The 26863-nt window shown below is 38.3% G+C and overlaps 1 protein-coding gene across 4 annotated transcripts in view; it reads right to left on the bottom strand.

The window, feature by feature from the left end:
* Positions 1-26157, bottom strand: part of LIPC (lipase C, hepatic type) — a 63748-nt gene extending 37591 nt beyond the window's left edge. For 2 of the 4 annotated variants that reach the window (XM_040600597.1, XM_040600600.1), the window contains exon 1: positions 26007-26157. In XM_040600597.1, the coding sequence (XP_040456531.1) occupies positions 26007-26088 (82 nt within the window). In that variant the 5' untranslated portion in view covers positions 26089-26157. The remainder of the gene's footprint in view (positions 1-26006) is intronic. The other 2 variants (XM_040600598.1, XM_040600601.1) reach the window with 2 other exon arrangements.
* Between the last annotated feature and the right edge of the window lie 706 nt (positions 26158-26863).

Here is a 26863-nt window from a genome sequence, read left to right as displayed (position 1 = left end):
AAACACACACACAAAAACCAAACCAAACAAACAAAAAATAACAAACAAACCTCCCCAACAGCATCACTTCTGCTAGCTTGGTCAAAATTTTGTGTGATGAGAAGTGATCTCAGAGCGGAGACTGCTTTTTAGGCTGGAATAATGTGAATGTTTCAGTGCCAGCTGCCAGCACTGCCTTTGTCCACTGCAGAGTCAGCTTCAGCCAAGTTTGTTCTCATTCGTGTGTGCATCTTGGCTGAAGAATGACATTTCTGATCTGGGAAAACATAGAAAATAAGCTGAGCATCACCAGCCTATTAATACAACCCAAATTTCCTCACAGCTGGTGGTAGACCAGTGAATACTGCTGAATGAATCCCACAGCACTGTGACAAGGGGCCACCTACCTATTCACCATGCAGTTCTCAGGTTTTCCTTGGAGACCTCCATTGAAAAACACAAAAAAAAAATCTTCAGGAAGAACCTGGTCTATTCCAAGAGTGTGACAGTTGTCTTGGGTTTATCAAAGGCTCATAAATTTAATGAAATCAGCATGGACACTTGGATGCATAATTTTTAGCTAAGGAGATCTGCAAAGACTGTATTCTGCCCTTTACTGACAGGGAATAATGATAACAGAAACATTTATTTTCATATTAATGGAAAATTACAGTCATTCACTGTTCTAGTGATTTTTGTATTGCCATGAGGAGAGGAATAGGTATCAAGTGCATTCATACTGATATCTGGGACAGTGTGGGAATTAATGATGTAGTAACAGAGAAGTAAAGGTCTAGGCGTCCACGTTTCCTAGCTCAGCACATCGGACTCTTCTCTCTGCTGCTGGGGTTTTTTTGTTGTCTACAGTACACATCATAAATCTCAGTTGTAATAACCATTTTTTTTATACTCGCTAATGAGAGAAGAAATGGAAACAGAATGTTTTTTAGCCATGGAGTTATAGGTGCTCTTTTGTTTTCTTTAAAAGCTGATGTAATGGGCTTGATTTAACAAGTTCTAGAATTAATAGAAAAACTGTTATTCGAGACTGGTAAAATGCTATTTAAAAAAAAAAAGGGAAAAGAATTTGCTAGCAATAGTTTTTGTGCTGCATGACCAGACCCTTGAAAAACTTATTGTTCTATGTACAGAGTTTAGGAGAAATAAAAGATATATTTGAACCTATTTCATCACAGAAATAATTCTTACAAGACTGAAACTATTGAGCAATAGATTTGGAGGATTCTAGGGGGAAGTCTTGGTTGATGAGTCATTTTGTATTAAACGAGCAGGTGAGTTGGCCCTGGTTCACAGCAAATTTGAGATCTAGGTTTTGAAGGTTACTGCTGTATTCTCTTTTTTCCAAGTAACTTGCCTGCTCAGTTTTAATTAAACACATTCTTACAAAAGTTCTCAGTGAAGGTGTTTACAAGGAAGAATTATTCAGTGGCATGTCATGACTCTGGTTTTGGAAATTAAACATTAAAAAAAAAACCAAACCCAAAGAAACACCATCACCACCACCCTCCCAACTTTTTGGTAATAGAGTATTCTGACAGCTACAGCCGTAGTGAACTGGCAGAAGCTGAGTGTCGTGTGTACTCTTAATGATTTTGATAGAATAAGAATGTGAAAAGAACAAGGAAAGTGAGCCTGCCTTAAACAATAGGGACATATAATTATCTAGATAGACACCTAGATAGTAACTCTCACTGTTGATGACATTTGGTAATGAGAGCTGTTACTTCCAACCAAGAAGTTCAGGTTAATAAAAAGCTATGAATTGATTTGCCTTGACATAATTAAGAAATGTAAATTTTACAAGAAATGATGAAATGAATGCAGTCATTGTACAGTAGGTTCTATTATTTTCATCTGGTTTTAGAAATATGAATTTTCTATGAATTTTATACAAGTATTTCTTAATGGGATTTGCGAAGTTACATTATTTTCCTGTGTATGAATATATACTGACTGTATTTCTGCTCCAAAATGTTGGGATGTACTAAACAAGCCATTTCTGTAAAGTCTTAGTGATGTAAGTGACTTTAGCTTAACCTAAAGAAAGAAGTAAAAAAATAATCACTTCCATCAACAATTTTGAGTGTGAGAAGCCAGTGGAAAGTGACAGAAGGTGGTTTAAGACAATTTAATTATAGGGGGGAAAAGCCAAATGCTCAACTTACACTGAGCTAATTGAAGAAAAGAAAGCTAAAGAAAACTTTAAAGAAAAAAAAATCCAAACACACCACGCATACACTCCTCCTGCCCCCAGTTTTAGTTCAGTGCTATGATTGTTGTCTTGTGTATTTTGAGTGTTCCTAGTGCAATCTGGACAACACAGACAATATAAGAATTTGTAATCAAATTGAATATGGAGAACACGCTGGCCGCTGTCATTCACAGCAATGGGCAACTACCTCTGTTCTATACTTTACAGGTATTGTCTGTTAATCCGATTATTTTTGAACTGTGTCTGATATTGCAGATGGTATACTGTTGCTATTGCATGTAACAATTAAATTGACATTTCAGGCTTGGCTGCTTGGCAAGTTTTTTTTTGTTTTGTGGTGGGTTTTTTGGGTTTTTTGTTTTTTGCTTTGAAATGTCTATCTGACAATAGATAGTCCGTATGCAACTGTGTTGAGTGCTGGTAGATATTGCTTGCTTCTCAGGCTCCTGTAGCTATCAGCTGGAGATATATCACACTTTTTCCATGGGGGCTGGGTCAGTTGCTAGAAATGAAAGTGAAGCTATTTGTCCTTTTTCTTTTTCATTTTGTTTTGCAGCAGTGTCATGGATTTTGTTAAGATTTATGGGAGGCTGCCTAGACTAAGCAACTGATATTGGAAGCAGCAGAAGTCACTCTCTACTCAGTTCATTTTGAATTAGAGCCATCTATTACCTCTCTACAGTAAGTTTAATAACTGCCATAATTTTCCACTACAGATTCTTATAAAAGGCATGTTATTTTTTTAGAGAAATACATTTTCTTCTACCTGGATATGAAAAATTTATTAGCAAAACCTTCCATTAACTGAAGGAAGAGTTTCCTTTATTTTGCACAAGCTCTTTCCTAATCTTTCAGGTAATTAACTATAATTATACTGCTATGTAATTATAGTGTTTAGATTCTAAATATTCTGAATTCTAACTTCATGCAGCAGTTACTGTAGCTTTTCAGTAGGTGACTGTTCTGCGGTGCAGTGCAGTCCTGAGATAGTGCTCTGTGTTGTAGCCACCTTTTGGGGCACATTTGTTGAAATGTAGAGAGAATTATTGTTTAAAATGAATGTTCATTTTGTCCTAAGCATACTTCCTTCACAATCTTTCAGCTTTATTGCTTCTTTTATTAGCAGCTTTGCAATTTACTTAGTCCTGGACAAGGGCTTTTTTGGACTGTAGGTATGGATTTATTTTGTTTTTTATTAACAAACCTAATGCTATTACTCTTACACAAGTATAGGCTTATTTATGGGGAGAGGCTCTGCCCCACATGCATTTTGTAGCTGCCACCCTAGCTGGACAGACCTTTTCAGGACAATTAAAATAACCGGTTAACATAAGAGCTTTGCAATTGCTTATACAACCTCTGTCATAATGGTTCATTTTATAAAACCACCCTGAGAGGTGCTCACCCACCCTTGCCAGCTGAACTTTCCTAGTCTGCCAGACTGAACTGATCTGATATTTTCACATCAACATATTTTTGTGTGTATTTCCTGGTATATCAGACTGTGAGCTTCAGAATACACTGGAAGCTTCCCAGGAATCACAAGAGAGATCACAAGGGCAGGGCAACGTTTCTCATGGTGCTTCAGTACATTTGCTGTTCCAACTAAAATCAAGTGGAAAATGACAACTTTGTCCAGAATTCTTAACCTTCCAATTTAATTTTAATTGCTGTTTATCTGTTAGATTATTTTGTGTAATCTGCAGGATGGTACCTGGTGGAAATGCAGCAACTGCTGCATCTGTTTCCTTCAGGTATGCAGAATAATTCCTATGTCCTTAATATAGCTCTCCCAGCTCAGCTTTTACTGGCACATTTCAGATAATGAAATGTTATTTATCTGAAATGTATGCTTGAATTATTTATGGAAGAGAAAAAATATCATTTAAATACTTTCCTCCAATTTCTAGATAGAATTAAAATATTCTTCCTTATTATATGAGGACTGGAGAATAGAAGGACTGTAAACATGCCATTAGAAAATGAATTCTAGTCCACATTCATCTCCTTTGTCACTGACACAAAGGTGAAAGAAGCTAGCCTTGTATGAGGGCAGAAGTTCTCAGCTGAGGTCTGACAGCCTAGCTGTATTTCTGCTGTCCTGAAGTCCAGGTGGAAACAGAGCAGCCCATGGTTGGTTCATAGTCCTTTAAAGGGACATTACTATCTGCCATAATGAAGAAGAGTTCCCAGGCCAGTCTGTGTTGGGTCTGGAGTGAATATGAAATGGGGAAAACAATGAAACAACCTTCACAGATTCACCATTCTCTTTCTCCAATAGCTTATTAATAAAACATAAAAACTGTAGAAGTCATCATCTTGCTATAGTCAGTTCTGTTTTCACCATATATTCCTTTGGACAGGAACTGTGTCACAGAGTGTGTCTGCAGCACAAAATCATCCCAAAGGGCAGAGGCTGCCTAAGGCTGGGTGTGGGACAGCAGCACTCACAGCCCCAAAGAGCTTCTACTAATCCAATTAATTTATTCCTTCAGTCAAATAGCTGTTATATTCTGTTGTATGTAGTTTGGCAGTAAAACATATAAGCAAGTTTACTATAGCATTTCAGCCTAGGGTAGAAAGCTGTTTGCTGGCACTGAAGTGTCCTAAACCTCCCATGCAGCAGATGACAGTTGAGTTGGTTGTCCTCATCTTGTCCTTGGCTCTGCAAAATGTGAATGTATCAGCAAGTAAAGAGTTTGGCCAGCATGCAGGGAACGTGCCTGGACAATCCGACACAGTTACATATGTGATATATGTGGTGTAGGTGTGAAAACACAGCATTTGCATCCATTGCAGCAGCAGTCCTGGGCCGCGTCCCTTCTTCCCACGCCTACACGGCTTTTGACTTAACTAGTGCTGTGCTTTGCCCTGTGCCACTTTGCTTCCAGATAGTTATCTTTCGTAAATTAAAAGTCAGATACACGTATGATCCTTTGTGAGTTTAAATCTTGTTGCTGCTGTGTTAATTTTGGACTAGATATGCCTAGGGCATGTTTACTGAACATCACTCATCTGAACAAAACGCTGTAGTGGTTATGCATGTGATACTGGAAGTGAGCCTTTAAGGAAGATGTTGCTGACTCATAAACCTGTCAGATAAAAGCAGTATTCAGAGAGGACGCTATAGCTGACCTGTTTGCCAACACGAATACAAAGTTATTTCAGTAGAACTGTGCAGACTGAATGTATTTACTGAAAAGGAAGGCAGAGTATTTTATGGAGAAAGAAATACAGAGCTTTGAAGTCTGGAGATAGACAAGCTTCAAGTTACTTATGGGATGTCTGATAAAACTATTGCTCAGCAAAATAAGGAGATTGTTTGGAGGACTCTATATTTTTCAGTTTGTCATTTAATCTAATTGTAAGTTCTACAAATTGTGAGTAAAACATATTAGTACATGGGACAACTGGACATGCATCACAGGGACTGTTAGGTCTAAGCCCAATCATCTCTGCTGTGTTTTGGAGAAAATAGTGCCTTGGCCAAAGAAGCAAGAGAACTGGAATCTGAGCTGCTGGTAGGGCTGAAATGAGAGAATAAAAATCTCTTCAAACACAAAATCTTATGGACAATGCCTAAAATTTGCTTAGATGGTTGGGCCTTCCTACAAAAGCTGTGTTGCAACAGATTAATCAATGCAGACAAGCATCTAGGTATCTTTCTTCTTTTTGCTATGGAGACAAATCAGCTCCTTTATAACAGCTTCTGATGTTTCAGACAGCTGAAGATTATAACAGGATGAAATACTTCTCTGTATTTAATTATCATGTTTTTAATTTGAATTTGTCAGGAGACTGGTTGAGTAGTCTGCAAAATTGTCAGGCAAAGGAATCATCTAAAAATAAAATGTTAGCAAGATATTCAGTCTGTATAAGATGGAGCTCATATAGTTTTAGGATGAATTGAGCTCATTATAAAATAAAGCAAAGATGAATTTGGGATATGGCCGCATTTCAAAGTTATTTTAAATAAGCCTAAATCCTAACTGTGGAGACTTTGTCTCATTCTTTCTATGGTACCAGGTGTTCTCCAGAGCGCCACAATGAAAGGGAATGACGAGAAGAGATGTGTGATAGAAAGCAGGCATAGAGCTGGCTGCTAGCAGGAATCAAGCGGTCTCATTCACTCAACATTAATGTGCAGCTTTTTTTTTTTTTTTTTTCTTTAATTAGAAGTGTCAAATGTAGTCTCCATAGAAAGAGAAGTGCATACTTCAGTGGAGCTGGGTCACAGGAATCAGTTGGCTGGGTGTGTGATTCAGGCCAGGAAGGTTTTGCAATGCAAGCTGCAATGGGGGCCGTGCCTGGGGGAAGGGACGTTGTGGGAATGAGGAATAGCTGGCAAAGAGATGGATTCAGTGTAAGACCATTCAGTTTTGAGACAGCTGTATTTTTAAGGTAATGGGAGATTTCCTCAAACAAAAATCTACTTTCAAGGAGTGTGGACATGATTCTGTATAAATATTTTTCTAGACATAACATCAAAGGAAAGAAAAAAGGTGAGAGAAAATGTACATGTTGCTACTAGAAAAAACCCACACTTTTCTGATAACAATAATTTCTAACAAAATCTCGCAGTGTTAAAAAATTGTGAAGTGTTGTAACTAATTTCTTGCCACTTGTTTTAAGTTTCATCCACCACCAGAGTACAAAATTTGTTTAGACATTGTAAATAATGTTTGAAAAAGGAACAAAATTACATAGATTTAACATAGCATGGTTTAAAATATTGAAGTCCTGCTCAGCCTAGTTGTTAATCATTATCTTAGTAGAGAAACCTTTCAAAGTTGCTTTTGAATTACTATATCTGGAAATAGAATTCTTATCTGAGTTTTATTTGTACCATTTCAATTCCTACTCTGAGACCCATTATTTACTAATTCCTCATAATTAGCAACATAAGCCTTATTCTCTAACAATCTATAAAATAATAGTCTTTTAGTTAAACAGAATTCAGCTTCAACAGAAAATTTTGTATGCTGTGTGATAGTACCTGTTTGTTGTGCCTTGTTATTTTATTTAGTCTTGCAAAATGTTGGTAACCAAAACAGAAATCTCCTGATGCTTCAGAGAAGTGTTAAGTGATTTACTGCAGTTCTGCTCTTATTGCACAATAGTACTTCTTACAGTAGACAATCTACATTGTGCCAAGAGAGGTTTAGATTGGATATTAGGAAAAATGTTTCACTGAAAGGGTGGTCAAACATTGCAACAGGGTGCCCAAGCTGGTGGTAGAATCACCAACCCTGGAGGTGTTTAAAAAATGCATAGTTCTGGTGCTCAGGGACATGGTTTAGTGATGGACTTGGCAGTCCTGGGTTAATAGTTGGACTTGATCATCTTAAAGTTCTTTTGCAACCTAAATGATCTGTAATTCTATGAGACTAACAAGATGAATAGTTGCTAGTGTAGAAGAAAAAGTAGTTAGAGCAAATAAAAAATACTATTAAAAGAAGAAATAATAGATTAAATAAAATGAGCTTCTACTGTCTTTCTCACTCACCATATCCTTTTAATATATAAACTCATACTCTCATGGAAGCTGAGTGAGACCATGGATTAAATATGAAAATCCTTGTTCTGTTTTCATTATCTGTCACAACACTGCATTTGCCTGTGTACCTAAAACTAAAATGAAAGCAGAAAGAGAGCATGTCTTTTTATTAATTGGATGTTGGGGACTTCATGTTTATCGTATTTGAGGTACTTACTTTCAGTCTCAAGTGATACATTTTATAAAATTTATTTTTTAAATCCAGCAAAGAATAAAACAAAGTAAAACCAAAAAAGGACATACATCACACTGATTGCTTTCAAATTTCTGTGTTGGCATTCCACTTTCTATTGCTTTCATTCACATTTTGCTACCATATTGCAAGCAGCACTGACAGCCAGCCTTTGCTGTAATAAAGAAGAAGTATTTTTATTGAAGTTCTATTTAAGAACATGCATATTTTATCTAAGTGCTTCATAATGCAAGAAACTTTTCAGAGACTTGCATAATTCCTATTATTTAAGAACTTGGTTAGGATATAAAGAGTGTAGCCTGATTCCAGGAGCTTAATCTTCATGTACTGGTGTGTACAGGAATTGCCTTTCTGCTTTCTGACTTACTGGTAGGGACTGGAGACTATGAAAAATGCCTATATTTTTACAGAAAGTATATTTAAACCTGTTGAACAAGTCTATTTTTGTCTCCTTCCTCTGGCTGGATTATTTCTTTTCCAGGAACAAACTTGATAGAAATGAGTAAGTCACCTAAGTTTGGATTGTGTGATTCTTATGGAATGGAGTAAACTGCCAGTAATCATTGGGTTTAAACAGATCAAGGGAACCTGGGTAAGAATAGTGCTTTTAGGCTTCTATGTAGTATTTCATCTGCTGCTCTTGGAACCGTCTTGTCCTAACTGTAGAAAAATCCCTTGTTAAGGTTGTTGATTGTCCTATTTTATCAAGCATTTTATGTTTGTATGACTTCTAATAGGTAAACTGAAAATGAATAGAGAGAACAATCATTTTTGTTTTTAAAAGTTAAGGATTTGGAGCATTTGGGTTTAGTGATAGTGGAAATGGCAAACCATTCTTGCCCTTTAGAATCCTGCTTACCATCTTTCTCCATGGTGAGTGGATAATGATCAGTGTGATATCTTTGTGTGGTGGCCTATATGTAAGTGGGACATTTTAAAGCATAATTTTAAAACATAGCTATCTTAGCATTGGTTTCCTCATTTCTTCATAGATGATAAAGAAGACATGATGGTTAGATAGCTGGACATCATAGATTTAGTGTGAAAAGCAAAGTCTGAAATTCTGTAGTTGTTTGTTCCCTATGTACTTAATAATTCCCTGGATTTTCTTGCTGCCTCTACTGTGCTGACGCTCCAGGTTCACCAAGAGATGTACTGGCTGACTGGAAATGTCAGACAAATATCAGAGTATGCCAAAGCACTTTCTTATAGGGTCAGATTCCTCCTTTGTGCTAACAGCTGTTGTTGTAAAGTATATTTAATGCCTGAAACATTTGAATTTAGATATGCTAAAAAGAATGGAAAAAGTTCAGAGATATAACAGCAACATATGGCACTCTTAATGAAAGTGATTTAGAGATAATGTGAATAATCCTTAATAAGTGAAATTGTGAGTGAAACACTTATCAATGCTCATACTCACTTAGTCGAGTTTTGTTTGCTTATAAATATGCATTATACATTTGGTTATTTTCATTTAAAAGTCGTTCAGTGAACAGGGTAGTACGCGTGCCTTCTAGTCTTGAGATACCAGTCATGATGTCTCATATCACATTTACAAAAATAGAGATTTTGTATGTATTTTTTTTTCAGTTATCTAATTTTGCTCAATTTTTTTTGTTGAAACACAAGTTTGAAGGCTTATATAGAGTCTCCTAAAATAAGCACCATCCTCATTCTTTGAATCTTTCCAGCTCCTATTTATTTGGTAAACAGAACGTCTAAATGCACATCCAAGGCATCCCAGGGTCCTATATACTATCAGTGCTTGTCAACCTTTACTTAACTTTGTAACCTTATGGACTTGTTAATGAGCCAACTGGCTAGAATCATCACAATTGGTTAGAAAATTTTGTTCTGTTCCTCTCTGAGAGTTTTTTACAGGTCAGCAGTGCTTGTTCCTGTAAAGAGATTTGTCTTATTTCACCCATGAAGGAAAATGTTCCTGATACATTTGACATTAATTGCTATCATAGTGTTTAAAAGGCTGGATTTTAGTTAGATGTCTAGGGAATTAGTTCCAGAATTCCCATCATCCTAATTAGTTTAACAGAATGACACAACTCAATGCACTTTCAGGCAATTATTTCACCCATCAGCTGGTGGCATGATACTAAAGAAAATAGATCATGTAAATTTTTGCATTTCTAGAAATACACCTTGTTGCTGTGCCCTGGTGTCAGGTAATGAAAACACTACAAATGTGCATTGTTGCAAGTTATGAAAGATGACAGACACTTCATTGGCAGCTGGTGTCACATCTCTATTTGTGGCACTTCCTTTTCAAAAAGTACATATTAAAAATAAAAAAGCAATGATCTTGATTCATCTCCTAATGGTACTATTACTGTGGGAATGAAGGCCAGAATTTTGATGCTATTGTATACTAATTTTAGAGGAATACATTTCTGTCTGCAGTGTAAAAAAAGAAAATAGCTTCAAGAATGGGACTAGCAGGCTAAAGATACAGATTCCATTCCTGGCACTGAATACTGTCTAATAGTACCTAGAAGCTTGGGTTTTATTGGTGTCTAAGTTAAAGTAGGGGTAATACTGATCATGCTAAAATTGTGACCAGTAAGATTACTGATGATTCCGAGTTGCGGAGTTGTTTTTTAAAGTTTTGAATGGTACTTTTAAGGATAAAGTCAAAAGGAGCTGACTGACCACTGCAACTGCACAGCAGGATGTGTAGTGTCACAGGGAAGGGACCGATGTATATTCTAGGGTCCTTGCTCCCAGCTCTGTCATTTGACATTTGGTTGTATGAAAATGCCTACAGTAAGAGAATGCATTGCTAAATGGAGCTTGTAGCAAAGTTGCAGCCTGTCGGTGACAGACACAAACTTGAATGTAGCTGAGTGACACAGGCAACCCCATGTCTGGATGCTGGCCGTTGTTAGCTTTCAGCTGGTGGAAGAGCTGCTGCCTGTCAAGCTGCACTGGCAGGGCCTTGAATTTTTGTATACATAGCAGTGTTTATTTTGTGTTTCTCTCTCTCTGCTTTTCACTTTTGCAAGGAATAGTAGTTGGAGACATGTCTTGCCTGTGTCTTTTAAGGCTTTCCTTTGTTTCCAACTTCTTGTCATAGGGAATAGCAGCTTGTTTTTGTCCTAAAGGAGCCAGGCTCCTATGTATTAGGTTCTACAATAAATATTTTACTAGTTTTAGTTTTTATAATACATTACCTTTCGAACCCTGTTACAATTTTGCTTGCTTTTTGTAGAAAATTTATCTCTAGACTAAAGGTCACACTGTAGATTATCTTCTAGACCCAAAATAGCTGATTTTAACACATTTTCTTTCTCCCCTCTTTCAAATAAATCCTACTGCTCTATAGTTTTTTACTAAAGAGAGCTATTGCCAGGCTTCCTTGTTATGGCACTTTGTTAGAAATGTGCCTAACAAAAGTGATGGCTTACGGGGCTTTCATCAGTTCTTAGCCAATTTCACAATTAGGATCAGTATTTTATTTGGAGCTCTGTGATTCAGTTCAGGTCTCTAATTCTGCTCACGGGGCGTGGGGGGGGGGGGGGGGGGGGGTCAGTGCTCACAAGGGGAAAAAATCAGTTTTCAGACAGACTTGTCTTCAAATCCCTACATAAAACACTAACTTCAAAAACCCAGCATTATAAGTGAGTTGGGGTATGCATTATCTGTAACCTGCTAGAAACTTTAAAATATAGCACCACTATAATAAGTAAGGCCAGATGTCTTCGTTTTCTCTTTAAGATTCTGTTTAGATGTTTGTAGAATTTCTTTGTTTTGGAACAGTTTCATCATATCTCTGCTTCTATATATCATTTGGTACATGGATCAGAGACAATTTTACCAAAAGCATATTCCCATGCAATAGACCTGTGTTTCTAAAGAGGAGCTATTTCTGTGATTCTTTCAAAGATGTTAGCAAATTCTGCACCATATTGAGTGCCCTTTGGCTGCAGGTAAAGAATTCAACAGCTTGTGGGAGTGCTAATTAAAGCTAATAATAACTTCAATGACCTGCCTTGGCTTTAAAATGCCTGACAGAAATTACCCTGTCCTTGAAGGGTAGAGATTTTGTTTCTGTCGTGTCTGATTAGGGACTCATGCCTTCCTGTTTCTTTGTTTAGTGATCACACGCAATTAACTAAGTGCGTGTTTGTGTATGAATGAAAGAGGAGTGGGTGGTGATGGGGAATCTTGAGAAAAAAAGGCAGAGATCTCAAAAATACTACACTAGAATTCCATTATTAGAGGGATTTCTCTTGTAAGCTAAGTAGCCTTGTTAAAACCAGAAATAATAATAGGAAAGCGATTGAAACAGGAATTGGATTATTCATAATTAAACCTTTTCTCTCTAATTTCGGTACTTCTTCCGTGGTTAGTTTGCTGAAATATGTACAGAGGGTCTGGGGGAAATGAAAGCTTTAATTTGAGCAAGTACCCAAAAGGCTCCAAGGTATGAGAGTTTTGTTTTGTCTGGCTAATAGGTTGCTGATGGTGCAGAAAACAATTGTATTTTCAAGGAGATAACCCTAGACCTTTCCAATGCAAATATTAACATTAGCTGGAAAAAAAGAATTGCAATCTTTTATGAGCTGTCATTGGAATGATAAAATAGGGGGTTTTATGACTTCTCTTTCTTTTTCTAAAGTGATTTTTGGAAATCAATCAATTAAATTGGGGCGTGGTGGTGTGGCGTGTATCTAGAATTCTAGTAGGCCCAGGGATTATAAATAAAATCACTATAATCATACACAGAAGGGCAAAGGTTAAATTCTTTTTTCTCCGACAAAAGAATCAATGGAGAATGCTTCACAGCAACTGCTGGTATAACCTCAAAGCTTGAATGATGTAAATGACATCAGAATCTGGCCACTGTAGTCTTTAGGATCTGAGAGGAATTTTTAGAAAAATCAATAAATTATTATGCCTGGGCTGAATGTGAAAAGTGTCTTCCACTGTTTTGTCAGCTCAAATAGTGCTATTACTACTGCTTATTCCTTTGTAGACTGTATAATGTTTTAGGTTTTTTCAAATGCTATTATTCTTAAATTAGGTTATGGGGAAAACCAATAAGGTAGACTGCATATTGTTGGGTTTTTTTAATTGAGGATAAAATTTTTAAACAAAAAAATTAAGAAAAGGACTCAATGTTTAGGGTGTTTACTTCCTAAGTAGGCATTTGGCTTCAGTGCTGCCAACAACACTTCAGAGCAACAGTAAGCAGACTTCTTCCCCATCTTGCTGCCACCCAGTCATTCCTGACCTCCTGTAGTCTCCATCATTGTCTCAGTACAGCTGGCTGCTTTATTGCACAGTAAGCAAGCTCAGGGAGCTGATCCAACTAAAAAGTAGGATCACCAGGAAAAAATAGGATTATTTTTCAACTGGATCAGTTTCCAAGCTGTTTTACTGCAAGCAGCTGTACTGGCATGATGGAGGAGCTTATGAAGTACCTGCAACAGTGGCCCGAGGCAAGGGCTGCTTAAGTTGTTAATGTCACTGTGTAATGACCTACACCCTTTCCTTTAGACTTCAAAACAAGCCATCACTGGACACTAGTTAAGTATAAAACACAAAAATCAAGTATTTGAGGCCTTGGTTTTTCCCCCAGAGCCAGACAGATGTGGAATGTCACCCCTTATTAATGTAAGTATTTGATTTTCTGTTAGATTCTTAATTTGGCATAACTCATGTCCTTAGTCTTACTTTGGTTATACTGTTAAAGGGCATTCTAAAAATCAAAGAACAAAGAATATTCACATTAGATCACCTTATTCTGGTCAATGAAGCTTGCCTCAGGAACACAGTTATGGACTGAGGGACTAACTTGCTGCACAGCAAGAAGGAAAATATTGGTTTACTGCGTTTTCCAACTACCCACACCATCCAAGAGTGTACAATTGGAATCAAAGTAGCAATTTCTAGGCAATGTCAGCTCACAGAAAATCCATGGGAAAATCTACTACCAGCTTTAATAAAAATTGATTATACTTAGAGTAATTTCAATCATCATTAATTTTACTTAGGCTAATATCAAAGAATATTTTCATGAAATAAAGGAGTATCTGAAACACACAATCTTCCGTCTGGAAATTTTAGGAATCCACAGAGGTCTGTGGTGCAACAGTTAAGTTGTATGGCTGTGTTTACTCTGAAAAACAAAGACACAGGTACTCAGTAGTTGAATTGTTACTTAAAGTAGGTTACTGAGTAACTGTAAAAAAATATTATTTGTTAAAGACCTAAGACTCATTTGTTCAGATAACTCTGGATTTGGTCCAGAATGTGTAAAGAGGAGATCAGAAGCAATGATGTGCTGGGGTTTCAGTGCTAAATGCTGATCGGAAGCATACAGTGTGAGAAGTCCTTCTGAGCTCAGAGTACCTGATCCTTGAATGGATGCAGTGCAGCTCTTGGATGTCTGAGAATTCAGTTCCTTTCTGCACATCAGGATTATCATATTCAAAATATCCAAAGCCAGAAATGGTATTTGTTTGTTGGTTTTGTTTTGGTTTTTTTTTTGTTAAGCCAGCTTAAGAAGTAACATTGATACTTCATAGATGGAAAGTAACTAATAGCTTAAATATTTCTGGTATGCTCATAAATATCAGCTATTTGATGGTATTCGGAGGAGAGTAACATTTAATTTTAATGAATGGCTCGATACATCTTAAGACCATGTAGGTATCTTCAATGGAATTCATTGACTAGCACTTAGTGTTCTGTAAAGGTGAAGATTTTTTATGGATGTACACAATCTTCCTAAACAGGACTAGAAAGAAGAGGGCACAGGATCATAAAAGAAAGAAACCAAACGAATCCAAAGCGCAAATCCTATGAATTTGCTAAAATTCAGAGATGGGTTTGGGAGAAGGAATGTGCAAAGATTCCTTTTGGATGAGATAATGTCACACTCCTGGGTTTATTTTTATTCTCTAAACCCCTGCAGTAATTGTGTTCATTTCTGCAACTAAAATTCCAGATAAAAGGATACAGGGTAGTCAGCAGCCCTTTCTATTGCCACTTAATCTGAGCTATGACTTAGGGAGATTAAAATAGTAAGCAGCACAACTGTCTATTTTGGGAGCTGGATCAAAGACTGTAAGTTTGGATCAGTTAATAATCTCCATTACATTCCTTAGAAACACTGACACTACCAAGCCAGAGGTTGCTAAGATGCACATTCCTTGGCTGAAGTTTCTTAAAAAAGTTATAGTTCCTGGAGGCAAGAGGAGAAGTCTGGAGAAAGACAGATTCTCCCTTGGTCAAGGAGGATCATGTTGGAGATCACTTAAACTTGACACCCACAAATCCATGGGCCCCAATAGGTTGCACCACTGAGTGCTGAGGGAGCTGGCAGATGTTATTGCTAAGCCACTCTCCATCATCTCTGAAAGGTCATGGAGAATGGCAGAGGTGCCCAAGGACTGGGGGAAAGCCAGTGTCACTCCAGTCTTCAAAAAGGGCAAGAAGGAGGACCCAGGAAACTACAGGCCAGTCAGCCTCACCTCCATCCCTGGAACAGCTCATCCCAGAGGTCATCTCAAAGCATGTGGAGGAAAAGGAGGTTATCAGGAGTAGTCAACACGGATTCACCAAGGGGAACTCATGCTTGACCAGCCTGCTAGCCTCCTTTGATGGAATGGCTGGTTGGGTTGATGAGGAGAGAGCGGTGGCTGTTGTCTACGTTGACCTGAGCAAGGCTTTTGGCACTGTCTCCCACAACATGCTCACAGGTAAGCTCAGCAGCGCGGGTTAGAGGAGCGGGCAGTGAGGTGGGCTGAGAACTGGCTGAACGGCAGAGCTCGGGGGGCTGTGACCAGCGGCGCAGGGTCGCGCTGGAGGCCTGTGGCCAGCGGTGTCCCCAGGGGTCAGTGCTGGGCCCAGCCTTGTTCAACTCCTTCACCAGTGACCTGGGTGGAGGGGCAGAGCGTGCCCTCAGCACCTTTGCTGGTGACACCAAACGGGGAGGAGCAGCTGCCCCCCCAGAGGCCGCGCTGCCCTTCAGCGAGACCTGGGCAGGCTGGAGAGCTGGCAGAGAGGGACACGGGGAAGTGCCACCAAGGCCAGTGTAGGGTCCTGCCCTGGGAGGGACAGCCCCACGCAGCAGCACAGGCTGGGGCTGCCCTGCTGGGGGGCAGCTCTGCGGGGAAGGGACTGGGCTGCTGGGGGACAGCAGGTTGCCCACGAGCCAGCAGTGTGCCCCGGTGGCCAAGGGGCCAGCGGTGCCCTGGGGTGCACGAGGAGGAGCGTGGCCGGCAGGTGGGGGGAGGTGACCCTCCCCTCTGCTCTGCCCTGGTGAGGCCCCAGCTGGAGCTGTGCCCAGTGCTGGGCTCCCGGGTTCCAGACAAGGAACTATGGGAGAGGGTCCAGTGAGGGGCTGCAGAGATGGTGAGGGGACTGAAGCGTCTCCCTGATGACAAAAGGCTGGGAGAGCCGGGGCTGCCCGGCCTGGCGAGGAGAAGGCTGAGAGGGATCTTCTCCACGCACACAAACACCTGACGGGGGTGTCAGGGGGACGGGGCCAGGCTCTTGGCTGTGGTGCCCAGCGACAGGGCAGGGGGCAGCGGGCACAAACTGGGACACAGGCAGCTCCAGCTGGGTGTGAGGAAGAACTTCCTTCCCTGGAGGGTGGCAGAGCCCTGGCACAGGCTGCCAGAGGGGCTGTGGAGTCTCCTTCCCTGGAGACATCTAAACCCCACCTGAATGTTACTGTGCAACCTCCTCTAGCATGCATTCTGTGTATATTTGAAATGTTATTTATTGGCCAGAAGAATGCTTTCAGTTTTTCTTTTTTCTGTACTGACCTTGGTGTATACCAGAAAGCACATTTAGGTACTGGAACCAGTGGGAATACTGTCTTTTCAGTGAAGGCAGTGCCCAGATGCTCTCACTTTTTTTATGGCAGAGTGCGGTAGTATCCAAGTGAGCTTGGGGATAACGAAGTACTTACTACCCAGTATGAGTAAAGGTGACAGAATTGCAATTGTAGTAGTCAATGAAACAAATAACAGCAATTTAATCACTGCAGACTGCCTTTTTTTTTTTTTTTAGGAGCCTTTATAGAGCCTTATTGAGTAAGCTTTATAGACAAAGATTTCTGATATAAACACCTCATTTTAGTATCTCAGGCTTCATGACTCTTTGATGTTATCTACTAAGAAAGCAATGATCTATTATGTTTCTTACAAAAAACTGTTCCCAATTAAAAGAACAAACTTTAATTTCTATTCCCAGGTAAGCAGAAGTTAAGCATGATGGATATAGAGCACAGTAGATTTTTCGATGATGTGCCAGCTGGCCTTCTGTGTAGTTTCTAGCACTGCAGAGGTCTAGTCACTAATGCTTTATGCTGGTAGCTGAGTTTTTTATACCAATGTTCTAAGTTCCCTTTTTTCTTCCAAGTCTAGACTTTAACTTTACAACCTGCCTTGCTCATTTCTGTACTAACAGGAGAACAGACCAGAGAATTAACTGTAATCTAGTCAGCTGCCTCTGTTTGCTCTGTACTTTGGAGAGAGGAACACATCCTGTCCATTAGACTCTCTACTGCTTCTTGAAAAACTGTTTTGAGGTTGCTTTCAAGTGTCAGAGAAAACTCCCTTTTTCTCCTGGTTGCAGTTGGTCCTTAACCTGAACAGCAGATTTGGGGAATCCTGCACAGATTTATTCTGTGAAAGTCTTGTGAAAGATGGTGAACCTCTGCTCTAGGTCATGCTACATCCAGCTTACTCTCATTTGCATAAACTCATGAAATGCAATTAGGGCTGTCAAGTTTCCTTGTAGTTTGGTTCAGCACTGTTGTGGAGGTGGTAATCTATATGTTTTCATAGACATAAGCTATTTTAGTCAAGATCAATTACGAAATTGTACAGATGTTTGAAAGGTCTGAAAACTGCTAACTCCGAGTTGCAGAAGAGTGATACTGCAGCATTAATAGGGACTGGAGTCTAGGTATTAAAAAAGAATTTAAGTAGCTACTAATGGCTTGATTCAATACCTGTAGAAGGCTTTTGGGATTCTTGCATGGCATAATTCAGTAAGAAAGATGTGTAGTTTACAAATGATACATCTGGCGCAGTAAGTTGGAGGTCAAACCTTTTCCATGTGCCCTAAAAACATTGCTATTTCATATTGTTATTTCTTCCTGATGGTTCAGGCACTGAAAGCAATGCACTGCTTCGGTAGCAGTAATCAATTACATGAAAGCTACTGCATTTCTGACTTTCTGAAAATAATGATAACAATTTTACATAGCATCCATCATTCTTAAAAGTGATGAAACTTTTAAAAACCTTGGAAGGTTGTAAACTCTGGGGTGAAAATGTTGCCTAAATAACACCATTGAAAATGCTTTGTTTAGAGTGAATAAAAATTGACCAAACAATTCCCCCTTAAAAAAAAGATCGGTTTCTCCCATTTCCTTTCCCTTCCCATTGCCAGTGCCTGAAGAGGAAACCTTGAAGGCATTGGCTCTGTCATCTTAAGTTAAAAGTATAAGTGACATAAATATGAAAACTAGCAATTCTACTTCACCACAACACAGAAAATAATCAAATGGAAATATAACTAATAAAAATACTACCCTCTTAAATAGTAAGTATAATTTCTTAACATGTTTTTTGTCTGAAAGCCTATAAAATTTAGTTACTACTATTTTTATTACAACTCATGAAATTCTAATCTGGTGTGTTCTGGACAGGTTTTAGTCTGAAGTCATGACAATTGCTTGGACAATAAATTAATTAAACAATGAATTGCCTGGTAAATAAATCAAAATACATTTTGTTAGTTTTTCAGTATAGGTTTTTTTATTAGTATAACTAAAGAACACACACACACAGCCTTCCCACCCCAATTCGACAGAATCCCTAATTTGAGTAGCTTTTGGAAGTGCAGATTGGCAAACATGCAGTTAAACCCTAACTGGTGTTTTACAGCATTCCTTATGACACTGTTGCTGAAAGGTAGAAGAGTGGTGCTTGAAAGACTGACTAGAATCCCTCAGTCAGGTACTCCAGATAGTTTTCAGTCTGAGATGCATAAAGTAGAGCCACAAGTGATTTAATATACACAAGATTTTAAAATGAAAAATTTAATTTCAGCAGTATTTCAATATATTTGTTGACAAAGTTAGCATTAAGACGTGGGATAACATGCTAATGTAGCAGAATTCTGTGGGAGTTTGTTAACTCCAGGGGCAAAGCAAGATCAAACGTGTATGGTTTACTTTTTGTCCTTGGATTTGCTCTGTCATCATCTCCCCTGTGGTTCAGTATTCCTCTCTAAGTAGTCTCCATCAGTTTCACTTAGGGAGTAAACCAGTATGCAAAATTAGAAAGTGGTATTTGGATCAAATATTTAAAAATAGCAGAAATTTTGAGGGTTTCTCTAAAAAAATTGATCTTTCAGGTGGGACATGCTGGTTTTATTTCAGAGAACGGTATGTGTTTAAATACCTTCTCCACTCATATTCAATATTTCTAGATATTTTTTTTTTGTCATTTTCTTTCTCTGATTTACCTGACAGCTATTTGTTGCACTTGGTGCAACACCATGAAGTCTGGAGGCCAAGTAGGAGCCCAAATATAAGCAGTAATGCTGGTAAAAAGATTCATATGGATTTCACTGGACTGGGCAAGCAAATTGCAGAGGGCAGAAGAATGTCTGAGTATTTTTAAGCAAACTCCTTTTTCCACAACCATGAAACAACCATGTTGTATTAGAAGCATTTCAGCACCAGCAAAAACTTTTGTTGGCTAATTATAATGGGTATGTGTAAGGATCTGCAGTCCTGTGCCTTCAATGCTTCCTAAGGGTATTAGCAATTGTAACAATTTTTTTTAAAATTAAAAGGAACAAGCGAGAAAAATGTCATAGTAATATAATTTAAAAATTGGTGCATTGTTCTAGAAGAAAGGGTACAAAATGTGAGAGCGATAATTTTTTTACTTGGAACATAGACATTAAATTTATTATTTTTTCAAGAATTGTAATTCACATTTGGCCTTTTGCCAAAGCAATGAACTTTATCACCCAGTCTTGGCATGTGCAGATAGATGGCCCCTTCTGTCCCTTTTGCCAGTTATTGGTTATGTTGCCAGGAAATCTTAATCATGCTGCTTGGAAGTGGCTGCTGGCCCATCCACCTGCTGCCAAGCTATTCCACTGTATAAAGAGTCCGGCTTAGCTTCAGCAATCAGTCTCTTAACTCTAACTACCATATAGGAAAAAAAGGTCACTGTGCTAAGGCCACCCTAGGGGACCATATGGTGTTATGAGCTACATCATCAATATTGCACTGCTGTTGATGCAACCCTCTTACTAACCCTGAAGCTCCACATGGATTAGGTGTAACTGTTTTCCAAAATGAAGTGTGCAACATAAACCTAGAGTGAACCACAAAATAAGCAGAAAAGAAAAATGTTCTCTTTAATAATGAATGTTTTTATTGGTAGTTACTTTCCATTAAAACTAAATATATATAAGAAAAACCCTATAACCTTGAGAGAAAAAGGAAGAAAATGAGTTAAGCAATTAGACTGCACTCTGCCACGTTGTCAAGAAATGTTCTCTATGTTCAAGTTTCTCAAGTGTCATATGAGTTCAACCACTATCGAACCAATAGTAGTCAGAAGAATGTAATGCCGAAGTCAAGTGAATTACAATCCTCTGGTGAATTTAAGCTCCTCATTAAGATGTTCAGTCACTTGCGTTAGTAGGAATACTGAAACTTGTTTCATAGGATAGTTCCTTTGTCGATCGAGTTCCCATTATTGTCTCTTTTCATGGGAGAAAGCAAAGGGTCTTCAAATAGACTACAGTTATATTTTGGACTCTGGTGAAAATTTATGTCTGAAATTGTATTTGTAGATTTTTTTAAGGTGCTGAAATGAAGAATAACTGTTTTAGATGGTAGAAATGTTGGTAGAATTCTAAAATATCTGAGAAAATTGCAAATGGTGTGTACATATACGATATTTCTGATATACAGCCACTCAGAAAATGGCAGCAAATAAATTTGTAGAACATTTCCTAATTGTAGCATAACATAGATCATTAGTTGTAACTGGTTAGTACCCTCACATCAGAACTCCCAGCTTCCAGGATTTCTTGGACCAATATTTTGGTATGTCATAAAATTTAGCTCCTGAATCCCTGTTTAAATGATCTAACTAGAAGTGACCTGAATTTCAAGGTCAGGGGTGATGCATAAACTCCATTGAAGTAAATTAGAAATATTAATGGTTTTTAGTCTTGTTTCCATTGGCTGTAATCATGATATATTTGTGCATATGAAGAAAGGGGAGAGAAAAATAGTATATTTTTGAGCCAATTTAAATCCAACTTTATATAGAGAAAGAGGTATCAAATACTAAATTCCTACATGTTTTCTGAAAATCAACAGCTGGATAGAGAAGAGAGACCCTTCTAGCAATGCATTTGCTGTTGCATTAAGATAGGTTTCAAGTAAATATTTAATTCTAGTGTGTTGCTTATCCATAGAGCTTAGCTGTTAGGTTGCACTGTGGCTGTCATTACAACCAGCTGTTCATCAGACAGGGAAACTCGGAGAGGACCAGCTTGTGCCTGAGTTCAACTCATGCAGGCATTGAGGATGCAATTAGCTCAAACCATTTTCTCCCTGGAATTTGGTCTTGTTTGACCACTGATACCAAACACAGGAGAGTAGTAACTTACCACTTGGTGCAGTGAGCAGCCCTGGGCTGGTCACTATCTGGTCTGTGAGCCTGTCTGCACTAGCTAGTCAAGACACAAGCATACCCCTGATCCAGTCACATGTACACAGAGCAAGGCAGAAAATGCTAGGTGACAGGCATGAGGAGGTGACAGTGGTGTAGGGCTGAGGAGAGAGACCATGAAGCAGATCTCAGACTGAGGAGGGTCCTAGTGACGTTTATGTAAGGTACATGAGGAAGCTAGTGTGCTGGGACACCATGGGTACCATGGGGGGCAATAAATCATGGGGTAATTCAGGAGTATAGGAATGCTGTAGAGATGGGGAAAGGAACTGAAAACCTTGGAGCAGAAACGTAATGGAAGCACAGCTGGAGTTTAGGATATGAGGAGTTTAGGATACATAGGATCTAATTGACTGGGAACAAAACTTAGTTCTGCTACTCATGGAACTGCTCATCTGAAATTCAGCCACCCATCAAACCATGGTGTGTAAGTAGCACAAAACTTATGAGATACTTAATTTGTCTACCTGAAGACAGTGGAAGGTTGAGCGTGTTCAAGCTGAGTTTGAACTTCTAGTTGGACAGTTTAGCAAGGGGTTTCGATAGGAGGAACAGATTACTGTGCCATTCTGTCCCATGAAAGGAATTGAGTTTGCTATCTTAGCTTTGTGTCTCTGCTGGAAAATTATAATTTTCTCTCAAACTAGAAGTATAACTGGGTTACTAGTATCCTGTGATTTTGCCAGGTTTGGTCTGTTTTCTTCTGTCATTTAGTATAAACCCAAATCACACAGAATTAATGGAAGATTAAGGCACAGATTACTATTACACTGAATATGCTTCAAGGAATTAAAAGGAAGGTCTTCTCTACATTTTTAATATTTGTTGTTGACTTTAAAGAAATGTTAGAAAGTAAAAGTGATATTCACCTTCAATGTCAAAGGTAACCATTTCATCATCTTAGCAGATTAGTTCTTTATCTCTACAGTTAATGGCTTTTGAATCTAATATTTTTCTTGCATTTCTAATAGTTCTTCAGCTTTAAGTAGAAATTATTTTTGTAGTTTTTCAGATCTGATACAGTATACTCCATGTACACTGCATTTTATTGAGGGATTTTATCTAGGCTTTAGAGGATTTGATATACCAAACACATCTTTTACATCTCTTTAATACGATTGGGGAATAAAGTAAACATAACAGCTATTCAAATTTCTGTATAATTCATTCCCATGGTCTATGTTATAATCTTAAGGTGTTAGCCCTGTAATACTTAAAACATAACAGAATTGGACGACAAATAAGATGTTACCTTCTCTTTTGGGAGAAAAAGTAGTCCAGCTGAACTGCCAGCTGTGAGACCGTCAAGTAAAAAGTGCTAGCTCAACATGATTTTTCATGTCAACAACGGTATAATTCTGCTCTACACCATGAAGTGGAATAATGGAATATATTCCCACCTAGTTTTATGTTTTCAGGAGAAGAATCAAAATAAATAAGAGCTTATGTTGAAATATTTTTGCATGCTTTTAGAAAGAATCATCTTGGCTAAACTTCAGGGATGTTATTTTAGGTGCTTATTTCTGGTCTTTTTCTGGGATGCTGCTTTTAGATAATGAACTTTTGCCAAAAAATGCCAAACTTACTTCCTGCCATATAAATATACAAGAAAACCATGGCATTTAAGAAACACTCTGTGGCTTTTTAAGAATAACCTCAGTGTGTGTTTTAAATGCAATGTTGTGTTTACTTGGTTATGCAGTCCATCCTACTCTACATAATTAGTATAAAATAACATATAATATGTATGTGTGTATGTATGTATGGTATGTACATAACTTGATCAAAAAGATTTGCATACACCTATCTACAGCGATTTACCTGCTGCAGTCTAATTCCTATAAATTCTTCTTTTACAATGTAATTTCTTGTATTGTGTAGGTGGATAGAATGATACAGAGAAAATTGAAGCATGGAGTTGTTTATTTGCTGGGTACAAACAAAGAAGAAGGGTTTTTACACAGTGATTGTTCTTTTATAGGATGATTCCCTTCCAGGCAACTGCTTCTGCTAAAATTATCTGCCAGACACTCAACTTTGAGAAGGCTTTGTAGCTCCTTATACTGTTCACTGTTGCAGTTCCTGCTAAAGCAAGAACAAGCAAGCTCCAACACAGAAGGATATTCAGGCAAAATGTGTACCACGTTCACTGAAAGGTATTTCCACTTGACAGCATTAAAAAGGCTTCTCATGTAGGGCTAAAATCTTCACAGCCCTCCCTTAGTGAGGATTAATGCTTTATTTGCCATTTGTATATGCCGTTATGGCAAATGGATTTGCCTCTCTGAGAAGTAAAATGAAGAAAAAGACTCCTTGAGGTTAGTGGGTATGGGTAACATGCTGGAGCCAACTTTGTGCAAAGGCAGAGCTATCTGAGCTACACTGTTGAATCAAATGGTAACAGAAATAAGGCAAAGTTTCACGAGCGTGAGTTACATTATCTTCTGGACAAAGCTGGTGCATCGGAGGTTGGGCTGGGGAAAAACAAGGGAGTGAAAGGTGCTGAAGTGTACATTAACCTAAATGAACAGTTGGAATTAGAGTCGTACTGATTTAAATCTGGCAGGAGATGAGGTTCCGAGTTCAACATAATGGAATATCAGTGCCTTTAACCTTGCTAACTACTCTCTGTAGCAGCTCTAGTTAGGCTGTGGGTAGCCTCTAGAAGAAAACACAGTAGATTTTTTTTTGCATTTTTAGAAATGAACCTGCTCTGTTTCTCAAACCAATCTCTTACTTCAGCACACTAAGAACTAGGTGTACCTGCTAGCACTAGTATGACATATGATCCGCCTTTTCCGGCCCACAAGCAAGGTTTCAAGCTGCAGAAACAATAAGCAAACAAGTGAAGTCCATTGACATGGGAATACTAGGTCATGAGGGGAAAGGGGGATGGAGAGAGTGAAGTGAATGACCTTGCTATAAATGGTGCCACAGATGGGGGGCAGGGGAACGCTGAGCTGGCCCGAGGCGAGACCTGTGGCTGTAAAAGAATGGGAGTGCAGTGATTTCGCTCTCTCTGCCTTGCGTTTCTATCTAAGGTGAACTAAGCTTTAAGCACGCAGTGGAGCCTGAATACATCTGGGCAAAGATGATGCGAGAAGCCTCAAACTAAAGTTAGTGTTCTCATCTTTTTATTCTCTCCAAAATACAGAATTTGATCAAGGTTTCTACATAGCTTGCTAAGGTTCAGCAACTGTTAAGTATGTGCAGGCCTTGCTGCCTGCTAAGCCAAGCCAAGTTATGGCATTAATTGAAACTTACAGTTCTCATTGCATTTTAATTCAAGGACTTTTACATCATTCAAAATGAAACCCAAGGGGAAGTTTAATGTGTAGAATCAAAGAAATCTGGTTTCACCTCCTGTAGATTGAAATCACTGTGCCTATTACATATATTTTTATAGCAAATGGTTTCTAAAACTGTTAATACAAATTAACATAAATGCAAAACACGCTACTGAAAGAGGCCATACTTCTGTGAATGTGCATATCTTGCTTTATTTCCAACTAAGAAGAAAGCTACATTTATCCCCTCCAGACTCAAAGTATTAGAAATGCAGTTAGATAAAGAAGGAAAACTAAAGCTTGCTATGTATGACGCAAACAAGGAAGAAAACCATGGAATCCTCTTTGTCAATCACATTAGAGAGGTTTCATTAAATGCATTTGAGATGCACTGTCATACTCGAGTCGCATAGATAGTGACATAATGTGCAGTGTCACAAATGCATAGAAAATGCTTGTACAACCATGTAAATGATAAAAATCCTCCACAGTACTTCTCTACAAAACATACTGCAGATGTATCTCTCTCACTCAAAGATATTCATCACACTTGAGGTGAAAGGCAGCCTACATTATGCAACTCAGAAAATGAAAGCTTAAACACTGTCAGATAGCTAGAAATTTTCATTCATAGTAGGAGACTGAATCTATTTTATAGAACCAAGCCCAAGAATATTATAGCTGATATCAGTTCAGTGTGTATTTTCAAACTAATGCATTTTTAAATTAGCTTCAGCAGAAGTTTTGTTAAAGGTCAGATTATCTTAAGTCTGTAGTCTCAGAATGTATAGATTTCCCCTGAAAAATGTTTGTTATAATTGCAAACTACTACACTTTCCAGTAAACACAGACAGTTTTAAATGCCATATTTTAAGGGAACATAACACTCAAAAAAAACCCAAACCCCAACATGTTGGTGACCAGACAGTCAATACTACTGAATTTTTATAGCATAAACATTTCAAAAACAGTTCGTGATCATTCTTCATGTTTGATAGGATCTTACCTTTTTTCTTTCCTCCATATGTATTTGCTGGGGTGATGATACAAGAAAGCAACAAAAATGAGAGAAGTTGCAGACTTTTCATTTCTTCTTTCTCTGAATGAGAGTTGGGGGATGCACTGCTAAATTCTGCCAAGAGATGGGAAAAGGAGAGAATTATCAGTGCTTTGCAAGTAATTATTTACCTGTTAATCATTAACCTTGAATTCTCCTCTCCACTGATTGCTCCAGCCTTTCCTTTTATGGAAGTGAAAATGGAATCTGCCTCTTTCAGACCTCTTCTTTTTTATGTTACGCCATTTGTGGCAGAAATAATTTGGATCTGGTCCTCCTACCTTTCTCAACAGTTCTTGGTTCTGAACACAGTGGACTTCAGGACATTTGTGCTCTGATTCAGGCTAAAGGCCATGGGTAGCCAGCTTGAATTTTGTTGGTCAACAGCTCAGTCTGAACACATTGCAAAACAACTGTAAGAGCTGAAGGTTAATCTAAATATTTCATTAACATAAACAAATCTCAATAAGGGAAACATCAAAATTCTATCTATAATAAACACTTACCTTATTACAGTGATAAAATTGGTACCTGGTTTTGGATAATCACAAAATGTTTCCTTTCAAATTAAGTGAATGCTTTTTATCGCATAAGAAATTTACTAATGAAGCATAAATAACATTTCTCTCCACTTTCAGTAAAACAATCATAGGGAAGCATATGTAGTAAATGTAGGATTAATTTCAGAGAAAAAGTTACTGCTAATGGGGTATGTTTTATATTGGAAATCAAGGCAGAATTTTAATTGCAGCAGTGGATGCAAATGCCACAAGGAATAGGTGTGTACTGCAAAGGGTGACAGGGCA

Source organism: Falco naumanni, chromosome 7 (assembly GCF_017639655.2).
Source record: "Falco naumanni isolate bFalNau1 chromosome 7, bFalNau1.pat, whole genome shotgun sequence".
In the NCBI taxonomy this organism is placed as follows: domain Eukaryota; kingdom Metazoa; phylum Chordata; class Aves; order Falconiformes; family Falconidae; genus Falco; species Falco naumanni.
This window is presented reverse-complemented; position numbering and strand designations above follow the sequence as displayed.